Below are 16,594 nucleotides of genomic sequence, written 5' to 3'. Positions count from 1 at the left end.
TTTTGAATGTGCATAGACTACCGATCTCTAAACAAGATCACTATCAAGAATCGCTTTCCGATTCCTCGGATTGATGATATTCTCGATAAGTTGCAGGGTGCAAGCATCTTTAGTCGCATTGACTTAAAGAGCGGGTATCATTAGATATGCATAGCCCTTGAGGATGTCCATAAGACTACCTGTTGCACAACATTTGGACTTTATGAATTTTTGGTAATCGCTCTCGGCTTGACCAATGCTCCTGCCACATTCAATCGAATGATGGATCGAATTTTCAGCCCACACCAAGCTTTTACAAGAGCGTTCTTTGATGACATACTCGCCTTTTCAGGAATTGCGAAAGCATGACTTGCATGTGAATGCAAAGAAGAGTGAGTTCTTTCTGTCACTAGGAGGTGTATTTTTCGTGTTTCATTCTTTAAATATGTATTACGTATTTTTATTTATTTTACTTGTACTTATTTCCAGGTTTTATTTCCTCTTTGAATACAATAAAGAAATACCGAAAGGGGCGCCAGTCTTTGGGGCCATCAAGTGTCGGCGTCTGCTTGCTAGCGCTCTAGCTTCCAAGCCGCGTGTGTTGAAGTATCAATTCCCGTTACAGGTTTTCTTTTGCGAAGTTTCTCTGTCCCCTAAAGTCTAAAGTAAAGTTTTGGATGAAAGCCTACATCTACCGCCCTATGGGCCGGTTTCATGGTTCCGTGGCGGAGACAGAATCACTTTTTCCTCAAGAAGTGAGCCTCGGTTGGTTTGGTGAAGAGACAGAGTACAAAAACATGGGATTACACTATGGCCAACAAAGGGAAGGGCATTATGGAAGAGGGTTCCTCTTCGAAGGACAGACAGGAAATTCCTATGGTGTTCAAGATTGGTGAGAGTTCACGGACACGACTGTCTGTACCTCTTGATGATGTGAATGTTCCTCCAGTATAGGGCTTTATGATTGGGCAACTTGAGGATGATGCGTTCAGGACTCAGTTAGTTGCCGCGGTGAACGTGTTTACGCAACTGGTGCAGAACCCAAGATTTATGAATTTCTTCCAAGTGCCACCAGTGCCACTACAAAATAAGAAACCTACACCGCGAACAAAGCTTGTTGAGGCTCAAGCCCAAGTACTCAGAAGGATAGGGAACACTCGCATGTTGCGGAGTCAAGGGCTTCAAAACACGTTCCTCCCACCCTTGAACAACTGGTTAGGACGCCTATTCCACAGGCTATGCCAGTTTAGCCCGCCACCTTTCAAAGCCCGCATGTTATCTTGAACGGACAGATGGACAAGGAACTGGTTAGCAGGCAATGCATCGAGTTTTTCCACCACCCACGGTACATCTTGGGTATTTCTGGGGTGGATCTGTGTTCCTGAGTATGGTTGGTTATGTGCCTGGAAGTCAGCCGTACATGCCAGAAACATTGTTTGGGGGTATGCAAGGAATGATGCCAAACCCATGTATGGTAGCATCGGCATGCAACAAGGCTTTCAGAGCAACCAGGGCCAGTTTGGGGTGCCACAGGGTCATTTTGGCATGGCTTGTTTTTCTGGACAGCAGCCTGCGATGGCACCTATGACGCAAAATGTCAATAGCCAAGATGCGTCGATGATTCTTACTACAGTGCCCATGTTGCAGACAATTCCTTATGACAATTTGGGGGCACTCGAAAAGCCGAAAGCTTACAAAGAAGGTGGTGCAGCTGTAAAGTTTAGCACCTTCAATAGCTTTGATTGAGGATAAGGCAAAGGCTCTTACTTTCCTCCAACAGTTTGATACAGCTTATGCATGGGGGAATTTTACAGAGGCCTCTAAGGTCAAGAAAGATGCCACTTTCTTGAAAGAGAATGCGCTTACATGGTGGACGACATTGTTAATGCAAGGACAGGCACCCACCACTTGGGTCTACTTCAAACAAATGTTTGCATATGCAAATGAATTTGAAGCCGACGCCATGACAGATTAGCACCAACTTACTTCGGCTACATGCAAGAGCTTGCTCGAGTACAATTAGAGGTTTTGTAAAGCGTTACCCTCAGTGACCTCCTACAGATTTGTGTCATTGACAGAGCAGATAGAGAAGTACCGTTGTGGGCTGCCTAAAGGGATTCGGGACTACTATACCAAGAACAGAGTAGCTACCCTCACCTAGCTCATGGAAGTTGCTAACACTGGTCTCGCCTTGTTGAAAGGAGAGGACAGTGGGTTTTCGAGCAACGAGAAAGGAGGGCAGCTGTCACAAGACGGGCACCACGTTCCAATAGAAAAGAACAGACTGAACAGACTTTTAGCACTTTAATAACAACTGAACTGAGAGAGAGAGACGACACGCGACACGGAGTGGTGGAATTCCACCCCAGAGAGTATTGGCCCTAAACCTTGGCACCCCTTTCGGTATTTCTTTATATTGCATCAACACAGTATAAGCCGGTACTCCAGACTCTGCACCTTCTCTGGGAGGCATGCCAAAGAATGAGCCCTAACCTCATAATTAAAGGCCCTTTGAAAAGCCTTCAAACTCAAAAGCATTTGGTCCAAAAGCAAAGCCAAAAAGCTGCCAAGGCAATATGAAAATCCGTACAATCCTGCCACGTCAGTAGCCAACGCAAAACGCGGACCCGTACAACCTGCCACGTCATCTTGCCAACGCAATTTTCGGAATTTTGCCGACAGCTTTTCCTGTGTGTGGGTCCTGCTTTATTTTAATCCTTTATGTCACTTGGGCCCCCATCTGACGGGGTCCCCATAAGTTGGTAGGATTTTTTTTTCTGTTACTTGTTCTTCTTAGGGTTTTGGCCATCTGCAAGTTGGCTCCATTCTCTAGGGCTTTGACACGTTAGCAGTTTGTGAAGTAGCAAAAGAAAAATTCAGCGAAGAAGCCCTTTGTGAAAACGGCTCCCAAAGCATCACAGGGGTCAGAAAAGGTTAACAAGGATAAGGACTCAGCCAAGACTCTTGGAGCGTAGGCAAAGAAACAGAAAAGAAAGCCTTTTGTGCGTAAGTCGCTCGAGGAAAAGAAGGTCTTAATGGCTGAAAACAAATGCTTTATATGCGAGCAGCTTGGTCACTTTGCTACCAATTGTCCACAAAGGAAAAGACCAGCTGACTTAGATGATAAAGAGGACCAAAAAGGCAAGAAGCCTAAACCCACGGTAGGTTTGGTGCCAGATATGGCGGGTGACAGGCCTAGTATAGATGCCAGCAAGTTATGCAGAGCATGGGGTAAAGTTAGAGATCAGACGACACTCATCTTCTTTGATCTAGGTGCCAAAGCAAACTTTATCTCAACAGAGTTAGCTATGAAGCTAGGCATCAGAGCTGAAGAGATGGGGTACACGGCAGAGGCAGGGTTGGCATGTCCTTGCCACTGAGAGTGTGTTACTCCCATTATTGGAAAACCGTGTCTGCATATTCGGTCATATGTAGACATAGAAGAATTTTATATCATGCCATTGGAAGGGTGTGATGCGCTACTTGGAATTCCGTGGATGTTCAGAGTACATGGCGTGTTGGATGTCTTCGGCAAGATGATCACCCTTTAGCATAGGGACAAAATTCATGTTCCGGATTTAAAGCTCAAAGGGGAGTCTGTCCCTATTGTATCTGCTTCCGCTATCACTTCTGTAATAAAGAATCATCTTTCTGTGTATTGATTTTTGCACGTGATGGCTCAGATAATTGTCAGTCAAATTTATCCGTGTTAGATAAAGAAAGGTTAGCATTTTTGCAAGAGTTTATTGATTGTTTTTATGATTCATTACCGTCGCAATTATCGCCAGAGAGACCTGAGAACCATCCGATAGATTTGGTGCCCGGGTGTAGCCCACCAAATAGATCTCCCTACAGGGTTGGTGCGGCGCATCAGAAAGAGATTATGGGCCAGGTTGAGGAGTTATTAGAGAAGGGGCTGATTCAGCTTAGCTCTTCACCTTTTTGGTCCCCAGTGCTCCTAGTGCAGAAATAGGATGGCTCATGGCGCATGTGTATTGATTACCGTGTGTTGAATAAGAATACCATCAACAATAGGTTTCCTATTCCTAGGATTGATGATATTCTTGATTGTTTAGAGGGTGCTGCAATTTTCAGCAAGATAGACCTTAAGAGTGGGTACCATCAGATTCGTATAAGGCTAGAGAATGTGCACAAGACTGCGTTTAGAACCTGTGTATTGATTTTTGCACGTGATGTCTCAGATAATTGTCAGTCAAATTTATCTGTGTTAGATAAAGAAATGTCAGCATTTTTGCAAGAGTTTAGTGACTGTTTTTATGATTCATTACCGTCGCAATTATCGCCAGAGAGACTTGAGAACCATCCGATAGATTTGGTGCCCGTGTGTAGCCCACCAAATAGACCTCCCTACAGGGTTAGTGCGGCGCATCAGAAAGAGATTATGGGCCAGGTTGAGGAGTTATTAGAGAAGGGGCTGATTCAGCTAGTTCTTCACCTTTTTGGTCCCCAGTGCTCCTAGTGCAGAAATAGGATGGCTCATGGCGCATGTGTATTGATTAGCGTGCGTTGAATAAGAATACCATCAAGAATAGGTTTCCTATTCCTAGGATTGATGATATTCTCCATTGTTTAGAGGGTGCCGCAATTTTCAGCAGGATAGACCTTAAGAGTGGGTACCATCAGATTCGTATAAGGCTAGAGGATGTGCACAAGACTGCTTTTAGAACGACATTTGGTCTTTATGAGTTTCTAGTGATGCCGTTTGGGCTAACAAATGCTCTTGCCATGTTCAACAGAATGATGGACCGGATTTTCCGCTCGCATCAACAGTTTGTTGGGACGTTCTTCGATGACATGATAGTCTATTCGAAGAATGAAGAGGAGCTTAGAGGTCACTTGACCACTGTGTTCGAAGAGCTGCGTAGTCACAGGCTACTTGTCAATCCGAAGAAAAGGGAATTCTTCATGGAAGAGATCCACTTTCTTGGCCACATAGTCTCAAAGGATGGTGTCAGAATGGATCCCGCAAAGGTCGAAGCTATCAAAACGTGGCTAGACTTGAAGATTGTGCACGATGTCAAAAGCTTCTTGGGATTGTGTTTCTACTATAGAAGGTTTATCAGGAATTTTGCAGGAATAGCATCATCTCTTCATGCTTTTCAAAAGAATGAGGTCACTTTCAGATGGACCCAAAAAGTGATTTCAGCTTTTAGTCTCTTAAAGGAAAAGTTGACTTCAGATCGAGTAATTGTTTTGTTAGATCTCAAGAAGTCATTTGTGGTCGAGTGTGACGCGTGTGGCAGTAGCATTGGAGTAGTGCTAATGCAAGATGAACGGGTAGTAGCTTATGAAAGCTGAATTTTGCAAGGGCCAGAGAAGACTATGGAAGTCTATGAGAAAGAGCTCTTTGCCGTGATTCATGCGCTTTCTAGTTGGAAGCACTACCTTTTAGGTGCTGATTTTGTTGTCCAAGCAGATCATCAGACCTTGCGATACTTCTTGACACAGTCAAAGTTATCCGAAAAGCTTATGCGATGGGCAAACATTCTTTCCATGTTCCACTTCCAGATTATGCGTGTGGAAGGCAAGAAGAATGTTGTGGCTGATGTGTTATCAAGAAAGCGAGAAATTTCAGTTGTGTCAATTCCTTATCACCATGAGCTTGATGACATGAAGGAACAGTATGCTATTGATGAAGAGTTTGCAAGGATCTTTGAACAATTGCAAGAGGGGCAACATCATGAGCACTACCTCATTAGAGATGGTTTTATGATGATGCATGGGAGACTTTGTGTCACTAGGCCATTGCGACATACGGTCATAGTAGAGAGTCATGTCCCACCGTATGCAGGGCATTGTGGTATTGATGCGACAGTTAAAGCGGTAGAGACATTCTTCTATTGGCCTACCTTGAGGAGAGGTGGATGCCTTTGTACGAGCATGCGTGATTTGCCAAAAGGTCAAGTATGACAGACAAAAGGCACCAGGGCTGTTACAAACATTGCCGATTCCGGATGAGCCATGGGAAAGCATTGCTATGGGCTTTATCTTTGATCTTCCAAGAACTCCAACAAGGAATGACGGTATATGGACCATTATTTGCAGGTTCAGCAATGAGGCCCGTTTTATCTCTGTTAGGAAGAAGATAAAATCTGATCAGATGGCACGTTTATTCATGTACAATGTGTTCAAGTATCATGGTATGCCACAATCGATTGTCAGTGATCATGATCCTCGCATGACAAGCTTGTTTTGGAGAGGATTGTTTGAGAACATGGGCACTACGCTGAAGGCAAGGCACGTTTGGAGATTGTTGAAGGCGGCAAAAAAGTTTCTCCCATTTTGTATACAAAGGACAAGATTTTTGAGGCAGATCGATATGTTGAGAACATGGATGAAATGTATAAGAAAATTAAAGTTGCCTTGGAGAGACCCAGGCAAAGCACAAAAAGGCTGTTGATCGTGACCATCGTGAATTGTTGTTATCACTTGTTGATTTGGTTCTGTTAAGGTTCGAGAAGGCAAGTTTAAAGAAGATGAAGGGCAAGGAACGGCTGTTAATTAAGCTCAACATGCATTACTGTGGGCACTTTTCAAGTGCTTGACAAGATTAGCGATGTGGCTTACAAGCTGAAATTGCATGATGCGTGGAAGATTCATAATGCGTTTCACGTGAGTCTTCTAAGACCCTTCGTGGGTGATGTGCCAGAAGATATTCCAGATGAGGATAGCCAGAAGTTGAAGAACTTGATGAGATCCTAGGACTTGAGCAAGTTTTGGCACATAAGGATAGAAAAGTTAAAGGACAGGTTGCAAGATGCTTTTTGGTGAAGTTCAAGAATTATCCACCTATGGATGCAAAGTGGATGGAAGAGCATGAACCTTCAGAGTCACCAATTGTATTGCAGCTTTACCTTGAAGCCTTTGGGTTACAACCTACTTATGCCCCAGCCCAACGTGTGCAACGGAGGGGTAAGGATAGAGCTAGCACATTAAATGTACATATGAATTCAATGTAATAGATGGAAATGAACAAAGTATGAAGGTCTCATTGAGTCATTTGTATCTATGTGTTACGATCTTTCTTGCGGATACATGCGATGATAAAATAGTGGTAACAACACAAGATCATCAGTAGCGTGTATTTATGGTATGCAATCGAGAATGTTTGCGATTTCAAGAGGGGGTATGTCACGAGGACGTGGCAACTGCTAACCTTAGTTGTTGGTTTCTTTCCGATGATTTTTGTTTAATTTTTGAGACCGTCTTTTTGAAGTTGCAAATGGTCGGACATTGTATAACCAATGTAAACGGTAGTTTCACCCACAGACAGGAAGTTGGTCGGCACTGGAATTCGTATAGGAAAAGGATGTCTAGGCTCAGCTCAAGATCATGTAGGTTTCCCCGTCGCACTTAGCAAGTTGGTGGATACTAGGAAGTGAACTCAATAAAGGCACAATGCCAAGGTGGGGTCACCAAAGTAAAATCACCCGAGAATTGGGCTACATTTCCTTTTTGGATGTGGTCCCAGTGGTGAAAGATGGTCAGATGACCAGTGAGTGTCCAATGGAAGCATCTCCGAAAATTTAGGGAATTGGTATTTTGGGCCATGAAATTTGTTTGCGTCATTAGCTCCGGAATGACAAGAGGAACAATTGATTACTCCGCCGCTAAGTCAATTGAGCAACCGGTGAGATATTATTAGACCAGAAGGTCCAAAGCGGGGAATGCCACTTGGCACATTTTTGGGCATTTTCCAAATTAAGAGAGAGAGAAGTATTAAAAGAAAACGTGGGCTGCATTTTTCAGCCGTATGGTGGATTGCTGTAGGTACCAAAGCTATTGTGTGCTTGCCTACCCTCTATGTACATTGAAGTGCAAGAACTGAAGCCTTGCACAACATTTATTGGTCTCTCTCTCTCTCCCCTTCGTGCAGTTATGTGATGCCCCATAAGAGGGCTCTTCATTTGACTTATGTACAGTTGTGTGGGTTCATGTGCGATTGCCGAGGCAAGAGCCTCTTGCATAGGTACTGGATTAGCTAGTTGCTAATCCCCCGTAGGTACAAGTTAATTCGGAGAGGTTTTACGTGAGAAATCTCGTCCAATTCAAAGGGCAAGTAGCCCTACAGGTGCGGGAGCTCAAGGAGTTGCTATGGATGCGACCGGCTCGTGAAACGGAGCCCAAAACAAGGAAATACAGCCTGCTGTGTATTTTTGCAGGTTTAGGGTTTCGTCCCTGAACGGTCCCTAATACCCCCAGGAGGTCCGGGGACGCGAAGGGACTGCTGTACAGGTGATTTGGCGCATTTTCAGGGCAGAAAACAGAGAATTCAGTGTGCTGCAGATTCTCGCCAGGTTTTGCAGAGTATCCGTATGCGTCGGGAAAGTCATCTATTGCGTGGGGATACTGTCTGTGAAGCGTCCTAGTACAGTTATGTTGCCGAAATCGGGCCAGAACATGTCATTTTCAGCCCAGATTATGAGGGACAGCTCGTAGGAAATCACAGGTTTTATTCCCTCTCTGAATACAATAAAGAAATACCGAAAGGGGCGCGAGTCTTTGAGGCCAACAGGTGTCGGCGTCTGCTTGGTAGCGCTCTAGCTTCCAAGCCGTGTGGTTAGTGTATTGAGGTGGCAAAGCCATCATCCAGGAGTTTTGAACTCTCAAATTGCAATGCTTTCCCCTTAGTTGAGCCCTCTTAGGTTTTGTTCTTTTCTTTCTTCTACCCTCTCGATGGACTCTCTATCCTTAACTGATGTGTATCGATCACCTTTACTTAGAAGGAACCGTTGTAATCAGTGTAATGGGGAACGGGTGGAACACGGCCTTAATGTTCCGAAATGGGGAGAATGGGGCGGAAAGCGATCTGGAACTACGGAATGGGGGGGCGGAATGAGCTTCTTGGGCTAATGTTCTTACTACGGGCGGTTCATTCAAAAGTTTGTAGAGGTCGCTTCCCCTTTGCACATTCTGACAGAAAAAGGAGTCCCTTTCTCGTGGGGACCCACAGAGGTGACTACCTTTCAAACATTGAAAGAGAAATTGACTACGGGTTGGCCAGCTTAAAATCTGCAAAGGTATTGGGCATGAATTGTCACACTTGAATCATCTTAAATCTTCAAAACGCAGCCCAGATCTCGTCCAACGCCACATTGGAAATCAGCAACACTCCTTGGTCGAAAACTGGCTGAAAAACGTAGATACACAAGGGTTCTTCACAACAAAAATGCAGCAAACACCGATCAGCCTCCTCGATGCAAAACTGCAGGGACTGGAGATGTTTTCGGGATGAAAACGCAGCTGGATATGGCCCTCCTATTGGCTCAAAAGCACAGCATCCAATCGCCACTCCTCGTGCTTTGGATCCACTAGGCGTCGTAAAGGCTAGGTTCTGTTACCAAGTGCAGTGGAAGGCGTGGTGACAAGGTAACACGCGGAGAGAGGAGAAGAGGAGAGAAAAACACTAGCGAGAGAATATGGAAAGAGTGTGGACAAGCCTTGCGGGGCAATCTGCTAAGAAGAGAATACAAGGCTCTGTTCAACACAAAACTAGAATGGGGGCGCCCCCTCCTCCCAGTAAAGGTGAGCAACGAAAATGCCCGACTGAAATCTATAAAATTCCCATGACCCTAAATTTGGGAAAAACGTAAAATTGGAAAAAAAATAGGGCTAAGGGCACCCACCAAGAGGGCCGCAAGTGGCTGACCAGACAAAATCTGGAACTCCCCCCCACATGCCTAAGATTTACCTCCAAAACTCGCATGCCATCAATAATATAGGTTATAGAAAAAGTAGGAGATTGGTCGTCCCTCCTCTGGGAACTGCCAAGTGAGCGTGCTTTAAAGTCTCGCTCACAATGCCGAAAGACAACATGCATGTCTTGCGATCGAATATTACAAAGAAGAACAACCTTTGACTCATCTGCCACACCATCCTTTAAAGACTGGATATGTCCTCTAGGATTTTTCAAGGAAGTAGGAGTGGATTGCCTAAGCATGGTGCTAAGAAAGAATTCTGTCAAGAGTGCTATCCTCCCGGAAGTCTTTGTGAGTGCCTACTGGGGATGAAGGTCTGGATATGTCCTCTAGGATTTTTCAAGGAAGTAGGAGCCGATTGCCTAAGCATGGTGCTAAGAAAGAATTCTGTCAAGAGTGCTGTCCTTCCGGAAGTCTTTGTGAGTGCCTACAGGGATGAAGGTAGGTGAACCAAGGGTATAAAAGCCGAAACAGGAGCAACACGTGCACTATGACAAACTATAGGTTTACGTGGTTGCTTTACATGAGCTTGACGTGCTCCCTGGTAGCCATGTGCAGAATTTAACCATCCAGCTCGAAAAGAAGCTCATGGCTTGCTGACTTTCATGTACCTCAAAGTTCTTAAAAAGCATGTTTGCGTTTTTTGTATTCTATGTCGTCACTTTCCTTACCATTTCTAGCAGTAACATGCTTTGTGATTTTCTTATGGCATGCTGGTTAGCTTGTTTGTTGGAAGTTCAAGTTTTATGCGCGTTTCTCATTGAGGATAAGGATGGCGTTAGTTTGAGGTGCTGATTTTGTTACTCAACAGATATATTCAGGTCTAAAAAGTCTCAATGGGGTCACTCACTCACTTGACAAAGGCTTTTCCTGGAGTTTACTTCATTGTATAGAGGAGCCCCAACCTGAGGATTCAAAAATTGTCGCAGAAATAAACAGCAAACTTGCTGTTGCCCTTCTTGTCTTAAAGGAGTGTTTCAATCCCATGGTTGATCCTCGAACAAATATTGACATGATTACTCATGCAGCATACAATCGCAGGTAGCTTCATTGCTGCTTTTTGTTATAAATATTCTTCTTGGCTGCTTGGAGTTTCACTTTGATTATCATCGCAACAGTTTTTTCTCTTCCCTTTTGTTCATGTCAAGTACATTGTTGGGAATTTACTGCTGTGTGCTCTTATGGTCTATGTTGATGAACATATAATGTCTCTGTACTATAAGTGTAGGACACACAAAGTCATCGCTTTTTAAAGTTACTGAAGGGATCTTGCTATAAAAACACACTCACATCTTGCAATTCAGCAATCGATAACCTTGCATAATTACAAAAGCAGACGTTATGTGATCTGCTTCCTCATCCTGCATCGAACCTGAGTAGCATGCCTAGTTCATTCCTAAGAGAGACCTAACTCTTGATTCTCTATTGCCATCTATGATTTGCAAGATCACAATATGACAAGACTTCTGCATTACGTAATTGATTGGGAGTGGACTAATAGCGGACTAATAGCCAAAATGGGCGTTCAGGCTAACAGTTTGGGTGATCATGGTGATTATCCTTGTGATTATTACAAGTATATATCTTGTAGGCCAAAACTTGTCCATTTTGAAAGTTACTCTCGAAGTATCCATCTGTACGTCACAGGTTCTTTCACATCTTTTTCAGTGCAGTGTTTGCCCTTTTCCCCACATGTCTGTGGAGGCTATGGCAGCTCTCTCCTCTTTCTAGTGATTCTTGTTTATAAAAAAAGCAGACTTTCACGTATACCCCATCACCTTGGGCAGTTCCAACTTTTGACAATGATGTTATCACTGTTACTATATTTTTGAATGTCTCTTCAAAAGATAGCCTTCATTACTCAGTAGAGAGGATCTTCAATTGTTGTCTTATCATGCAAAAGGCGAGACTTTGGTGGTGATATTATGTTGATGAGATATCTCTATTGTTTTATATATGTTTCATGTCTATAATGCAGCTTATTAAACTTCTTTTTTGTTGTGACAATGTTTTAATGACACAAACCATCTTGTTGGGCCCTCTGTGCTCAGCTCTGCATAGAAATTGAATTGGATGTGTTTCTCACTCTTTGTAGTTTGTTTTTTTTTGGAACTGTGTATATACTTTCAAGCATCACACTTGTATCCTTTTGTGAGAAAAATGGGTTATTTGCCCTTGCAGGTCACAGTTTTCTCGGTTGAACTATGTGGGTTTCTATACTGTTGTTTTGGAGAGAGACGATGAGATCATATCAGTTGCATCCATAAGGTTCTCCTATCAGTCTTCGTATGGATGATGATGTTATTGCTAATCAACCAGTGGATTTTATAACTAATGATGAAGTGTCTTGTTTTCTCATAGGATACATGGCGCCCGAGTGGCTGAGATGCCGCTCATAGGCACTAGGCACAAGTATCGGCGACAAGGCATGTGTAGACTACTTGTTGGTGCGATTGAGAAGGTATTCTCCATGACTTTGGTTTTTTTGGGGCGGAAGATTATGTCCTGGGGTTTTTTTCATGAGATTTTTTTTTTTTTTGGTCTTCATTTTGCAGCTTTTAATGTCTTTAGAAGTGGCAACTTTCATTTTGCCTGCAATTCAGGAACTATATGCAACTTGGACCCAGGCTTTTGGCTTTAGACCCTTGTATTCACCTTTGAGCCTAGAAATCAAAGACCTGAGCATGATGATGTTTCCAGGAACTGACTTACTGCAAAAATCGCTGCAGGGAGACACAGCAGTAAGTTCTCCTTCGTCCTCTCCGCATCTGAATATGTGTTGAGATTTAGGAGGACGTTCAGATTGTAATCACATTAGTGAGATCTGTATTGTACATATGCTAATGATTAACAATGACTCACCTTGAAGAGGAAATTGAGGGTTTTTAGCTGAAGTATGCTGCCATAGTCAAACCTTCAGCTTTCTATTTTTGTCATCTGAAGCGAGAAAAGTGGTGTTATATTCTATGAAGGGTTTTTGTGTGGTCCCAAATTACAGTCAAGAAATGGTATGCTTGCTGTGTAGCTCCCAGAAGAGCAGCAGTCTGGGATTATTATTGAAAATTCATTCTGAAATGGGCTGAAGGCCGTCTCTTCCTATTTAGAAGTTGCTTTGCTTTTTCCCTTGAACCACCAGCGGCTGATCTTGTTAAAAACGTTTTATTTTCGGGTTGAGCCCCCTGCAACTTATCTCCTTAAATAGTATGAGGGCTTGGAACTTCTTGTGTGCTTTGCAAGCTAAAGCCCTTCAATGTGTGGACTAAGGCTGTGTGTCTGTTTCTTGTGTCGAAACTCGTGTGCACAGAGGCTTGTCTGATGTTGTTAACGGCATGTTCTGATTTGATGGAGTGGTGATTGAGGGCGTATTCCTGGGTCCATCTAGATGATTGTACACCTCATGTATGGATAGCGGATATAAAATATTCTGTACAGTGATTGATCAAAATGTATGGGAGTGAGCTCTTTCTCTTGCTAATCATAAGATGCCGAAGCTTGACCATAAAGGGACATTTTTAGTAGTTGCTTGAGGGACCTGGTTTTAGACACAGCTTCCCGTTTTGACTCTCTGATTGATGGTCAAACTATCAAGCCATGATCGGGTGAAGCCTGCTGGCGTTATGTTGCATTTGTCCCTGCATGTGCTCTGTATTGCCATTGTAGTAGTATGTGCAACTTTTTCTTTTTAACAGTTTCTATCATAGGTTGGCGGGCTGATACTCCTTCGAAATGTTAGCCTTGCAGCATGCGCAGCAGAGCTGTCTATTATTGGGCAATAATCATTGACAGGAGGAATTATGCAAATTTTTAAGGACAAGGAACCCGATAAGTGTATCTCTTCAAAAAGGAACTCACGCTTCTCTTCGTAAATCACCAATCTTGGTTCCCGGATTATTCTGAATACTAGCATCACATTGCTCTCTATGGTCTGAATACTAGTGTCAATGCACTCTATGCGTAAGTGAAGGATGGGTGAAAGTTGAAAGACACATGAAGGTGGAAAGTCAAAAGACCTCTTGTGTCCATATAAAGAGGTGGTTGATTTCACGTTGTATATTTGTGTTTTTTTTCTCTTTTATTTTCTCTTTTAACGTTTTATTCTCTTGAAAGTGTCCTCTGTGTGTGTGTGTGCGCGCGCGTGTGAGCTCGTTGTTGCCTTGTCTTGATCGCACTGCACCCCCTTGCTCGCCTTGTTCTGCATCCCGCTCTACTTGTTGCTGCCCTGACCTACGCGGGCTTTGCTCTGCATCCCGTTGCTCGCGTCTTGCCTTGCTCGTAGCCCACCCCCCTTGTAACCTGCAGCGTACCTCCCCCACCCCGTTTTCGTGTGTGTACCACCATTGCTTTGCATTTTTGCATTTGCATTTACCGCGCGCGTCCCCACAACCCAGCATTTTCCAGCATCCCTCCCTCAACCCCACCCACCCCATCCTTGGGCAGGTGCAGGTTCCCACACGACTAATTCCCTAATTCCCAAACGATTTTCTAGCAGCTTTCTAAGCCCTGTAGAAAAACAGTAACTGCACGCAAAAAACAAAAATTTACAGGATTTTTAAAATCTCAAGAATTTATAGAGCTTACAGAAATTGCAGTATCGGTTGTTTTGAAGAAAGCCGGAAAGTTTGATTTGCAGAAATTGCAGGAGAGACAAAAACGTAAGCCATGTATGCTTAAAGTGGGGAGAACATGTATGTATAGTGTGGGCATGTAGGGCTGTCTCCTACTACCATCGCAAATTCCCCTCTCGTTTTTTGTGGCGACCAAGCATACGGAAACAAAATGACAAGTTTGACCCTTTAGAGAATGCAGTTCAAAGATGCAAAGAAGAAATGACAAACAATTAACAAGATTAACCGCAACTTATTGGGCACAAAAAAAATGCTCGATGAACGCGTGTTGGCCCAATAAAGCAAGATAGCCACATTGGGAAATCGGGTGACGGCCCAAGACGAAGAGATTGCGTCACTCAAGAGGGAGCTCGCAGAGGCACGATCACGAAATACACTTGAAGAGGGAGAATTGCAACCTTCAGTAATAGAAGAGTTAAACACGATCAAAGAGCAAGTGCGAGCCATCAAAGAGGGGGAAGAGCAATACAAAGAAATGACGACCTCTTGGGTGGACGTTATTACAAAGACTCAGCAGAAGGCAGATGAGGCCGAGAAGTGGATTGAAGTTGCCAAGAAAGAGAAAAGCAAGGAAACAACTACGTCCACAGCCACCATCTTAACCTGACACTTGAAGAGGAGCAAAGAAGGTGTGTGCGCTTTCTACATGTGAGGATTTGTGGTCTCAAAGACAGATAATGTGGACGAAGAGGTAAAAGAACTCATGGTTTTGATAAAGAACTCATATTTTTTATGGGGATTCATGAGCCGATGCACTCAAGAGCTTGGAGAGTGGGGCAACAAAAAAAATGAGAGCAAGGGGGAAACCTCGAAAGAAAGAGCGCTCATCCTTCGTTTTCTCTCTATGGAAGCGAAGGACTTTTTGAAGAAGAGACCAACTCTTAAGAAAACGGGCATCTTCCTCGGGGATGACCTTACCCTGTCACAGATAGCTCATATGGAGGAGGTAATGCCAGAGATTAGAGCGGCAAGGAAAAATGGTAAGATTGCTTTTCATCGAGATGGAAGAGTGGTGATATTGGAGCCACGCTCCACATGACGGTGTGAGACCTATGGGACCACACTCAAAGTTGCTACCTTGAGTGTTGTAATGGATCTATGCGTCTAGATGTGGGTGCTTTTGAGGAAAGTTTTAGTGGGAGAGATATCATCCTCTACTCTGAGACACGTCAGGCCTTGGGCAGTCTATGCCTCACATTAGTGGATACAGATGGGAGACCGCATGTAGACAGGAGACACGATTAGAGCACAGAGGTCGAGGCTCAGGAGGAGTGGCAATGCTATTCAGGGAGGAGTTGCAGCCATTGATACACATAGTTCGCATGGATGAGCAAGCTAGGTACATGTGGGTGAGATTGAGAGCAGAGACAAACATATATCTTTACATTGCTATTTGCTACTTTCCCTCGAGTACGTCAGTGTATGCACCACCCAGAGGACAATCCCCCTTTTCTATTTTGGATGATGACATTTGGGAGTTCTCTAGAGATGGTGACATCATCATTCTAGGGGATTTCAATGCTAGGACTGCTCATCATCAGACAGTTTTTTATGATACTTCAGAAGAGATGCTAAGAGAGTTGGATGTTGCAAAGACATGCCTATCCAGACTATCACAAGATGGGGAGCATACTGAGTATGGACGACACATGGATTGGTCATCTTGAATGGCCTACAGAGATTTCCCGCTGTGGGGGGTTTTACATGCTTTCCACACAGACATGGAGCTAGCACAGTGGATTATGTCATGGCACAGCCGAGTCTCATCTCTAGTATCGAGGACCTCACAGTTGGACACAGACCTTTTGGTGTGGCAGTGGACCATGCTCTTGTGTCGCTGACCATCTCTTTCGAGTTTAGTGTAGCACACAGGCCACAAGTAGCAGCTCCTACTCGCTACACCTTCACGTGGGAGACGGACTCTGTATACATAGATGGGATCTACAGACGCTTGTGTACAAAAGATCCAGGGCGACCTTTGGAGGAGCTTACTACTATACTTACGCAGACGTTACATGATGTAGCAGCAGAGGCATACCCACACACACAGCCTAAGCAGAGATGTCGTTCTGGGAGCATGTCCCAGAACAGCTGGTACGACGAGGAATGTCGAGAGACCAGAGCTAGACTTCAGAGAGGTGCTTTTGGGGGACATCACTCACAGACAGTCACAGATTGACTTCCGACGCCTTGTACGGTGGAAGAAGAGGGCATTTTTTTATTGCCTAGAGTAGGATCTATATTTGCTATTCTTGAGTCAGGACTCATGGA

General features: G+C 44.0%; 1 protein-coding gene across 3 annotated transcripts in view; it reads left to right on the top strand.

Annotated features, from left to right (window-relative positions):
• The window catches only part of LOC147451079 (uncharacterized), an 86,196-nt gene extending 73,531 nt beyond the window's left edge, over window positions 1–12,665 (top strand). For all 3 annotated transcript variants that reach the window (XM_086520032.1, XM_086520033.1, XM_086520034.1), the window contains exons 7-10: window positions 10,510–10,739; window positions 11,880–11,966; window positions 12,060–12,159; window positions 12,254–12,665. In XM_086520032.1, coding sequence (XP_086376158.1) covers window positions 10,510–10,739; window positions 11,880–11,966; window positions 12,060–12,159; window positions 12,254–12,481 — 645 coding nt within the window. In that variant the 3' untranslated portion in view covers window positions 12,482–12,665. The remainder of the gene's footprint in view (window positions 1–10,509; window positions 10,740–11,879; window positions 11,967–12,059; window positions 12,160–12,253) is intronic.
• Window positions 12,666–16,594: the final 3,929 nt, after the last annotated feature.

Source organism: Adiantum capillus-veneris, chromosome 9, assembly GCF_014529385.1.
Source record: "Adiantum capillus-veneris isolate H3 chromosome 9, ASM1452938v2, whole genome shotgun sequence".
Lineage (NCBI taxonomy): Eukaryota > Viridiplantae > Streptophyta > Polypodiopsida > Polypodiales > Pteridaceae > Adiantum > Adiantum capillus-veneris.
This window is presented reverse-complemented; position numbering and strand designations above follow the sequence as displayed.